Source organism: Gastrolobium bilobum, unplaced genomic scaffold (genome assembly GCF_033153095.1).
Source record: "Gastrolobium bilobum isolate Gb01-03AN ecotype WA unplaced genomic scaffold, APGP_CSIRO_Gbil_v1 utg113508, whole genome shotgun sequence".
Lineage (NCBI taxonomy): Eukaryota > Viridiplantae > Streptophyta > Magnoliopsida > Fabales > Fabaceae > Gastrolobium > Gastrolobium bilobum.
Window position 1 is genome coordinate 57,191 of NW_026899367.1, and position 10,684 is coordinate 67,874.

Sequence of the window (10,684 nt, forward strand, 5' to 3'; positions counted from 1 at the left end):
CTAATCATAATTAAGTCCACAGTCTAAGCATGTGTGGCTCCAACCTCAATAAACTTTGCATGTCAAATTAATCTACATGCGTCATCCCTTCCGTCAAGTATGGGAACCTCTCTAGCTGGGGTTGGGTCGAAGTACTAACATGTGTCGTTGTCGGAAGATCAGAGACCATTTGCATAAGAACAACCTGTCCCATGATTTGGGGACAATCCCTCGCATAGTGACCAGGTCTACCACACTTGAAACATACGTTCTGGCCCATCAAAAAATCACCCTTGTGATGCCTGCCACAATTGTCACACTTAGGCACATGAGGTTTATCATTGTCCCAGCTCTATCGACTCCCGCTTCCCTTAAACTTTTCATCTGATTGTCTCGCTTGTAATTTCTTCTTTTCATTCTTGTCATCCTTTTTCTTATTCTTTTCTGAAGTAGAGTCAGTTGCTCCACTAGCACCAAACGCTTGTGCCTCATAAGACTTCTTGATCTTAGGAACACTATACACTTTTTCCACCTTCCTACATTGATTTACAAACTTGTTGAGGTCTATAATATCACAGTTGGACATTTTTCGAGACATCTTCTCATTCAGACCCCATTGAAATTTGGAGGTCATCTCGGCCGGATTAGGTAAGGCTCTCCCATAGTTAGCATACTTCACCAATTCATTGAACTTGGCGAAATATTGGTCCATTGTGATCGACCCTTGCTTCAAGTCATTGTAGTCATTATACTTCCTTTCCCTAACCTCCCTAGGGAAGTAATTGTTCAAAAACAAAGTTTCAAACAATCGCCATGTGATCTCCTGGACCTCAGCCTCCAATGGTTGCATGGTGTTCGTCCATCAATCCTCGGCCTCGCCTTCAAGTATGTACACCTAGTAAACCAACTTCAGTGCATCAAGGTATCTCATCACCCTAAAAATCTTCTCCATAACTTGGAGTCATTTTACAACAACCAACAGGTCGTAACCTCCAGTAAAGGATGGAGGTTTGTGTTTTCTGAAGGCCACTAATCGCCTTTCTTCAGTTTTATGTTCATCAACATGTTCCACATGTGGTTGACGAACCACAATGTGATGACTATGACCACCATAATGGTGACTAGCCTCACCATTATTGTTACGCGCTCCACCCTCTTCATGGAAAGTATATGGAGTAGGAGTGGCAGTGTGAAGAGGAGGAGTGCTGGTCTGTTCTCATTTCTAGCACCCTTCAGTGTCCTCAACTCATTAATCATCGCGGTCATGGCATTCCGCGCATCCTCATTCGTCTTCATTAGGGTCTCATTAGCTTGGCGACTAACAGTCAACTGCCTTTGCACGACTGCCAGAGTGGCCGCCACGGGATCAGGCTGTACACTTTTTGCCTCGCGACCACTTAGAGGTCTAACTATAGCAGCCAAAACAGGATCTGGCTGAGCATTGGCATTCGATGCCTCAAGGTTGTTCCGATTCTTTGTCATGACACTACACATATTACACAAAGAAATGAGTTGATCAGGCCTATACTCAGTTATCACATATGCAATAATCATAAAGAGTACCTAAAACAACTACAAAAAACATTAAACACCAAGCAAACATAACAATCGTTCAAAGGTGGTGGAAAAAGGAATAAAAATCTTGAATTAAAAGAAGAAGTAGTGAAATATTGTTTGATAGTTGACTGAACCTTGAATTGAATTAAATATGTTTCAATCTCAAACAATAAAATTAGCTACTTTCCAAATACTCCTACCCCTAAACCAAGCCACATTACAACCCTAAAAAGACCTTTTGATCAATTTTTGCATGTTATTTATGTTTCTCATCTTTAGAAACTTGAGAATAAGATCAAGCCTATGGTAGTGCTATTACACTGATGGATTGAGCGATTATACCCAAACACTTGAGTGATGAGTGTATTATTTATCTTAGTGAGGGGTATTCAAGTTAGATTCTAATTTCCTTTTTGAAACTGAAAAGTCTTATTTGAAATTCTCAACACTGAAAATCATTCATGCTTAGCATAGTACTCTCATGAGCTTCTGCTATAAATTGTTTGTTTTGATGCAATGTTATGCTTGAATTTTATGTGTCTCTTCTCACAAGGTTAAGTTCTTGCTTCATAGTGTTTATTCTAGCTTATTGCTAATGACAACAATGTCTAAATCTGGAAATTATTTGATGAGTCTCCAATTTATTATGTATTAAGGGTTACTATGTTATGCTTGTTTTTCTGTTTGATAAGACAAACTGTAATTGAGGAATAGTAAAAATAAGAAATAACTTTTTTTGTAACTTATTATTCTTTAAATATATATGTGGTTGAATGTGTTAGTGATGCTCGCGGTCTGGATTGGATCGATTTTAAAGCAAAAATCATCTGATCCATTCCCTTCGCTTTGATCATTTAATCATTCATTCAATTTGTTTTTGTTTTTTTGCAGATCGGATCCAATCTCATCCAATTTTATTTGGTATGGATTGGATCAATGTTTAATTTTTCGAAAAGTTTAAAATTTCAGCCATACAAATCACTAGCTATATCAAAATGAACTCATATAATGTTATAAACCATTTGAAAATTCTAAGTTTTCAAACTAAAGCAAGTCTTAAAATTTATGAAAAGTTAAAATAGAGTAATATACAATAAAAAATTAAAACAAGGTAGTTTGCTAATAATAACATACAAGATTTCAAGTCTATAAAACAACAAGATTCTAAGTCATTATCTTTCCCTTCCATGCTTCGCTCTTTGAGCTTGCTCAATGCTCACTCTTTGGATTATATCAGAAACAGTAAAGGTTGTGGAATTAGAGAAAAAGACATTAGCGAAATTTTAAAAATAATAAATATATAATACATTACATCGGTTTGGATTTGATCGATTTTCACCAACCAAACCCAAAATCGATCTAATCCAATTAAAGTATATGATTTTTTTTTCGATGTTCGATTTTCGATTTATTGGTTTGATCACTGCAATTTAAATAACCGGTTTGGATCCGTTAATAAATATCTCTATGTGTTAACAATATTAAATATGCATGATTTATTAAAAATATTATTTATTAAATTCATATTTTTTTTTGGAAATGAAAAAGTTATGTTATCAATTTTTTTTTATTCCAAAAATTCCTATTAAGTAAAATAAATAAATAATTTCAAAAAACATAACCGTTATTATGCATATCGTAATGTACCTGCATACAATAATCTGGGAATATACATAAAAAGTTGAAATCTAAACCATTACTTGTTGAACCTAAATAAATCAATAAGATTGTTCGAGGGAAATACCTTATCATCCAAATCTGGCCTAGACAAAACTTCAAACAGCTCACGCCTACATTCTGAACCCGTTTAATATGATCGGGAGCAGAAACTCCCATGCTAAAAGTAGAAAAAAAAATTGGATTGAGATGAAATTTTAAAAAAAGAAAAAGATATAAATGAAAGAAAAATTTTCTTTTTAAATAAAGGACCATGGAATAATGTTGAGGGCTCGGAGCATATTAGAAAAATCACTACATTCTCCAAGAGTTTTTTGATAAGTGTCACTGTCAACTGACATGCTATTAACAATTTAAAACTACAATCATATTACTAAAAATTACTTCTGAACTCAGATAAACGGTGTTTTTGGATAAATCTTTTTTAAAAAAATACTTTTATGATATAACATTTTTTTTAAGAAATTACTCTTTCGAGAATATAAAAAAAATCATAATTTTTTATTTTATTTTTTTTAAAAAAAACTTATTATTCCTTGAGTAAAAAAGTACCTTTTCTTTAAGAAATAAAAATAGCCAAAATCATAAATAAACCGCACGATTAATATAGTTAACCATATATCAATAGCTTCACCGATTTAATAACCGTACTAATTTTAAAAATATTACATTTTACTATAAATTGAGAAAAATTAAACGTATTTCCACAATGTAGGGTTTATACTTTGAGAAATATTTTTCTCATGTTACATAAAAAAGTTTATCTCATGTTACACACTCATCGAAATTTGAGCTAACATTTCTCTTTTTTTTTCTTTTCTTTTTAGTTGTGGAACCCACCTAATTATGTCTCTACATAAGATAATATTATCTCATGTAACATGAGAAAAGCATAACCCTTATACTTTATAGGCGGCACTAGTTTTTTCGGAACCCTTTTTTCCACCTCGCTCACAGCCCCGCTGACATGTATTGTTAAACAAATAAATCCTTGTACCAAAAAATAAAAAATAAAAAGACCTAAACGTTGGCGTTTAATGTGAATCCCTAAACCCTAAAGTCATAAACCTCCGTTCCCGCCACTCACAGTAACCTGTTGCAGAGTAACCCTAACCCCATGGTGGTAACGTGGTAACTAGAGAGCTAACACTGAAACAAAACAATGAACTTCAGGTTCCAGAACCTTCTCGGAGCTCCCTACAGAGGTGGCAACGCCGTCATCTCCAACAACACCCTGCTACTCTCACCCGTCGGTAACCGAGTCGCCATCACCGACCTCCTCAAGTCTCAAACCACAACCCTCCCAATCCAATCCTCCTCCAACGTCTCCCGCATCGCCGTCTCACCTGACGGCACCTTCCTCCTCACCGTCGATGACCGCAACCGCTGCCTCTTCGTCAACATTCGCCGCCGCGTCGTCCTCCACCGTATCTCCTTCAAGCACCACGTCGGCGCCGTGAAATTCAGCCCTGACGGCGCTCTCATCGCCGTCGCCGCTGGAAAACTCGTCCAGATCTGGCGCTCCCCGGGGTTCCGCCGGGAATTCTTCCCGTTCGAGCTGGTTCGGACTTTCGCCGACTTCCACAGCAAAATCAGCTCATTCGATTGGAGCCCTGACTCGACCTACTTGATCGTCGGGTCCAAGGACTTAACCGCGAGAATTTTGTGCTTGAAGAAACTGAGTTGTGGTGGTGTTAAGTATAAGCCGTTCTTGTTTTTAGGTCATAGGGATTCGGTTATAGGTTCCTTCTTTGGTGTGGATTCGAAAACTAATAGGGTTTGTAAGGCTTATACAGTTACTAAGGATTGTTATTTGTTTAGCTGGGGTTTCACAAGCGACAATGATAATGCGGGGATGCAGGTGGAAGACGAGGGATCGGAACCGCCTTCTCCGGGGACGCCGGATAGAGATGCGGAAGGGAATTTCGAGAGTGATGGTAATGGTAATGTTAAGAAGAGAAAGGAATGTGATATTGAGGATGATGGAGGGTACTTGTTGAGAGGGAAGTGGGAATTGTTGAGGAAGGATGGTTTTATGCAGGCACCGGCAAGGGTGACGGCATGCGATTATCATAGAGGGCTGGACATGGTGGTTGTTGGCTTCTCGAATGGTGTTTTCGGGTTGTATCAGATGCCTGATTTCGTGTGCATTCACTTGTTGTCTATATCAAGGGAGAAGATTACTACTGCTATGTTTAATGAGCTTGGGAACTGGTTGACCTTTGGCTGTGCCAAATTAGGCCAGCTGCTAGTTTGGGAGTGGCGGTCCGAGAGCTATATTTTGAAGCAGCAGGGTCACTACTTTGATGTCAATTGTGTTGCATATTCGCCAGATTCCCAACTCCTTGCTACTGGGGCAGATGATAATAAAGTCAAGGTAATTGAATGTTGATCCATCGTTGACTGGATGTGTTGCATCTTTGATAATGTGTATGTATTCATATTGCATCAATTTAAAAAGTGAATACAAATGAATTAAAGTTTTGTACTTCTCTGTTACAGGTCTGGACTGTGTCCTCTGGCTTTTGCTTTGTAACCTTTTCTGAACACACTAATGCCGTTACAGCTCTGCATTTTGTGGCAAATAACAATTGCCTGCTTAGTGCATCTCTTGATGGGACCGTTCGTGCATGGGATTTATTACGTTATCGGAATTTCAGGACGTTTACAACCCCTTCTTCAAGACAGTTTGTTTCTTTGGCAGCGGATCAAAGTGGTGAAGTGATATGTGCTGGCACTTCAGATTCCTTTGAGGTATCATTTCACACAAATTAGGTGGATTCTGATTATATCTTTTTTTTGTCACCCTTTTTCTTAATGATATGTGTAACAGATTTTTGTTTGGACAATGAGAACGGGCCATTTGTTGGATGTTCTTAGTGGTCATGAAGCTCCTGTTCATGGGCTGATGTTTTCTCCTACAAATGTGAGTTAGCTTCTCTTCTACTGATATTTGCCTGCGTTAGTTACTATCTTCTTACCTTATGCAGTAATTTTAGTTGGGTCAAATATTCTGTTGCTATAATATGTACTTACTTGAAATCTCTATGAAGCCACGTTTCATTGTTTGCAATTTTGTAAAAAACTTTATTATTTTCTATGCCCATAGTATTATCAAATATGAATACTATTGTCTCAAGAGATATGATCATAAAGGGAACTACTAAAGTTTTTATGTTTTTGTTCTTTATGGTTTTTACATTTGGTATATCATGACAAGAAATTTAGAATCATTTCTTTTGTCTGCGTGCAGGCAATCTTGGCTTCATCGTCATGGGACAAAACTGTTCGGTTGTGGGATGTATTTGATGGAAAAGGCGCAGTTGAAACATTTTCTCATACGCATGATGTTTGCACATTAGTTTATCGTCCAGATGGAAGGCAGTTAGCTTGCAGCACATTAGATGGGCAAATACATTTTTGGGATCCAATAGATGGTTTGCTTATGTACACCATAGAAGGTTCTAGAGATATTGCTGGAGGGCGTCGTATGACTGACCGTAGATCAGCTGCTAACTCAAGTTCAGGGAAGTGCTTCACGACCTTATGTTATTCAGCTGATGGAAGCTACATAGTAGCTGGGGGCAATAGCAGATATATTTGCATGTATGATGTTGCAGATCAGGTTAGCTTGCATGCACTTCATGTTTCTATCCTTATCGTGTTGAATTTCACTTATCTATAATTCCCAACATATAAACTGTTAATTGTTTCCAGAAAGCTTCTTCACTATTGATTTAAAGCATGTGCCATATACTCTATTAGTTTTTGCTCTTCAGTTGAGTTCAATACATGGTATAGGTTAAACGGGTATGTTTTGGATGTGAGGGAGTTAGATAATTCACGAACATGAAAAATCAGGAAATATTATGCTATCTTTTGTATTTTAATAATTGCAATGAAAAATAATTCTTGATTGAGTTCTTTTTGGATCTGATTGAGTTGCACAATTAATTGCTTCTGTAGTGGAAATTGAGAAGAAAATTGTTAGTTGACTCCCAAATAATAACTGTTAGTTACAATTGTGTCTCTATAGTTATTTTTTATGTAACATATTTTGGCTATGCCGTGTCCTTTGGTTTTAGAAAATTGCCATATCCGTGCTTCCTAGACACTTCCCTTTCCTCTTTGATAGAAACCTGGTAAATTGATAAGGAATAACCTCAACACCGAACAGAACACAAATGATTCTTGTATTATTCCACCAGAAACTAGTTACAGATGGATGAGTCATTTAAGAGAACTCTACTCTTCCTCAGCCCTTGCTGAACTACTGTTTCACCCAATACCTGCTCATCCTTCCCTTGTCACACGTAGTTACGTATATGATATATCCCTCACTTACTGAATTTCCCTCCCATGCTAACTTTCCTATTGCTAGCTGGCACTTCTAGAATATGTCTACGTAACAAACATACCCATAGGCAATCCTCTATTATATTCTTATTTTTCCTAGTATATTCCCGTTTTATAATAGTTGTATCACTCTTATGTGTGTGTCTGTCATCTCCAGTGCAAGTTTGTCACCTTTCCTTGGAGCAGCCTTTAGTATGTTTTATGAGCACCATCTGTGTCCTTTAACTCCAGAGCAATTTTTGTATTTCAATTTAAATGATTTGCTTTTGCAAGCGTAAATAAGCCAAAATTCTGTGGCAATGTGTTGTCTTTGCTATTATTGGGTTCATCTGTCTACAGCAGAATATGTGCATCTTAAAGGATGTTGTCTTCTTAGTCCTTACCCATAAACTTTCTTTGTCATAGGTTTATGTTCTTAGCCTATACCTTGTTCGCCTTTGTTGTAAATTATGGGATATTCATTGTGGATGCATATTTAAAATGGACTGGTATGTCTGAATTGTTTGCATATAATAGTACAGTTCTGATTCTTAATTGGACTCTCTTTTGTACAGGTATTGCTGCGGCGATTCCAGATAACTCACAATCTCTCATTAGATGGAGTACTTGACTTTTTAAACTCAAAGAATATGACAGAAGCTGGCCCACTAGATTTGATTGATGATGACAACAGTGACATTGAAGAAGGTGTTGAAAAACAAACACGAGGGAAAATAGGATTAGATTTACCAGGTTCCATCCCTAACCGTGGAAGGCCTGTTATTCAAACAAAATGCCTGAGGATTGCACCTACAGGGCGGAGTTTTGTAGCAGCAACAACTGAGGGAGTTTTAGTTTATTCTGTTGATGAATCGTTCATATTCGATCCAACCGACCTAGACATAGATGTTACACCAGAGGTACTCATATATTTGAAGTTAATAACTGTTTCACATTACATCTTCTTGAAAGAACTAGGGCTTCATTTGCTTCAAAGAATATAATATTATTGCAGAATCTATTTTCTGTAGGCTTAGGAAACACTTGCTTTGAAAAGAAGAAAACACCTATTTCTGTACCAAAAAAAAAAAAACACCTATTTTGTCTTCCATTGATTTCTTGTGTTTGAATTGTTAAGGAGGAAGTTGAATTCTGCTTGTAATAAGAGGAAGCATTTTTCCTTTAATAATAGTGTGGGTTCTTTCTCGCTGTTAATTATTTTATTCATGACTGCCAACATAAAACTCAAAAAAAAAAAAAATTGTTTTTCAACAAATTATGGAAAATGGTAAAATTTCTGCATTAGACAAAGAAAATGAAGAAAACAATTTCCTAGAAATTATTCTCTGGAAGAAAAACAACACAAATAGTGCTATATGTCTTTAGATTCTGTTCTTTTTCCCTTTTCAATCATGGAGATTAGGAATCAGAATTAAAATTGAGCAGCTTGAAAATATAGTATATATGATTTTAATTTTGCTCCACCTAGCATTATATGATGCTCTTGCTTCATTTCAGTATTTCCTCTTTTGATGTCATTAGTAACTTGGGCTGGCATTGCTGGACAGGCTGTTGATGGAGCTCTTAGTGAAAATCAGACAAGTAGAGCTTTGATCCTTAGCCTTCGCTTGAATGAGGACTCTTTCATCAAAAAATGTATTTTTGCTGTTAGTCCAGCAGATATTCCAGCAGTTGCCACATCAATTCCTTACAGATATATCCAGCGATTAATTGAGGCACTTGCAGATCTTCTAGAAAACTGCCCACATTTGGAATTCATGCTAATATGGTGTCAGGTGTTCTTTACTTGCTTAAATGTGGTTATATATATATATATATATATATATATATATATATATATATATATATATATTTGAGTAGTTCTATAAAATTTTGATCTTTGATATGGCAGGAGCTCTGCAAAGCTCATGGAAATTCTATTCAGCAGAACTCTAGAAATCTGCTCCCATCATTAAAATCTTTGCAGAAAGCAATTACTACAATACATCAGGATCTAGCTGATACATGCTCCTCCAATGAATACATGTTGCGATATTTATGCTCTTCTGCTGCCGAGAAATGACTTTAACTATTCATGAGTTGGATTTTTGCACCTTTGAATGTACCTGCTGAGCGTTGTCCAACCTGATTGTATTATTTCTGTATGGTACCTGCTGAGAATCATTCATATGTAGCAACCTTTGAAGAATCAACCAATATTTTGATATAGCATAGCTGATGGCACTCACCTTCTAGCATCCTAATGTTTCCAAAGGAATTTATCCTTGAATGAAGTTCCAATTTTTGAAACTGGAAGGTGTGGCATGGCATCCATCAGGTTAGTTTCACGGCCCAATTGCAGCTCGTGAGCTACATAACTTTATAGTTACGCTCTGCAGTGACATTCTGTGTTATACAGTTGTTGTTACAGACTGCATAGGTTCAAGTTGCTGCTTGATATATCCATTGGTATGTTTCGAATCAAATATTTTAGGAATTATTTGATGAAAATGTTTATAGCCATAATTTTGTCAAATTTTTTGATAAAATTGACAGGCATATTTGTTGTTTTTTGGATGAGTGGCGTTCGATATAATATAATTTCATCTAAGAATCTCTTGAATTGTATCAAAATTCTGGCTATTTTTTTTGTGTACCATTGTTCTTAATTATTTGATTTATAAATGATTTATTTTTTATGGAAAATGTTAAGAAATAGGAATCAATTTGATTTTAGAACCTTATTTATCCATCCCGGAATGAAAAGCCCGAATTGAGCCTCTGATAAATAAAAGGATAAGGGCACCTTTTATTTGCACGCGATCTGCACTTGGCACAAATAGCTTGGCTTATGTCGATATTAGCTTGATTCAGTTGTGTGCATTAGAAACTTATTCAAATTTAATTACACTTGAGGGCATATGGTTAGTTTTTATATTCGTTTAATTATTAAGTTATTTATCTCATTTTAACACTAATAAAGTAAATTATTAACACAAAAGTAACTTCATTTAACTTTATTGTGTTAACAAAAATTGGTGTTAACTAAATCAAATTTAAATTTTTCAGCGAGTTCTAAACATAAAATGTTTAAATTAAATCAATTCAAACCAATTAATCAATACCCAATTGTAAT

General features: G+C 36.0%; 2 protein-coding genes across 3 annotated transcripts; one reads left to right on the top strand and one right to left on the bottom strand.

Annotated features, from left to right (window-relative positions):
• Nucleotides 1-331: 331 nt before the first annotated feature.
• LOC133289986 (uncharacterized) lies at nt 332-829 on the bottom strand. Its single transcript, XM_061488030.1, has one exon. It carries the CDS (start codon nt 827-829, stop codon nt 332-334), a length of 498 nt encoding a protein of 165 aa, XP_061344014.1.
• Nucleotides 830-4,320: 3,491 nt separating this feature from the next.
• LOC133289983 (periodic tryptophan protein 2) lies at nt 4,321-10,128 on the top strand. Of its 2 annotated transcripts, XM_061488027.1 has the most exons (8): nt 4,321-4,878; nt 4,990-5,590; nt 5,716-5,967; nt 6,047-6,139; nt 6,467-6,838; nt 8,124-8,468; nt 9,117-9,344; nt 9,461-10,128. In XM_061488027.1, the coding sequence occupies exons 1-8, from the start codon at nt 4,376-4,378 to the stop codon at nt 9,629-9,631; spliced, it is 2,565 nt and encodes an 854-aa protein (XP_061344011.1). In that variant the 5' UTR covers nt 4,321-4,375; the 3' UTR covers nt 9,632-10,128. The 2 variants fall into 2 exon arrangements, with proteins under 2 accessions (XP_061344011.1, XP_061344010.1); XM_061488026.1 differs by having other exon boundaries at nt 4,321-5,590.
• Nucleotides 10,129-10,684: the final 556 nt, after the last annotated feature.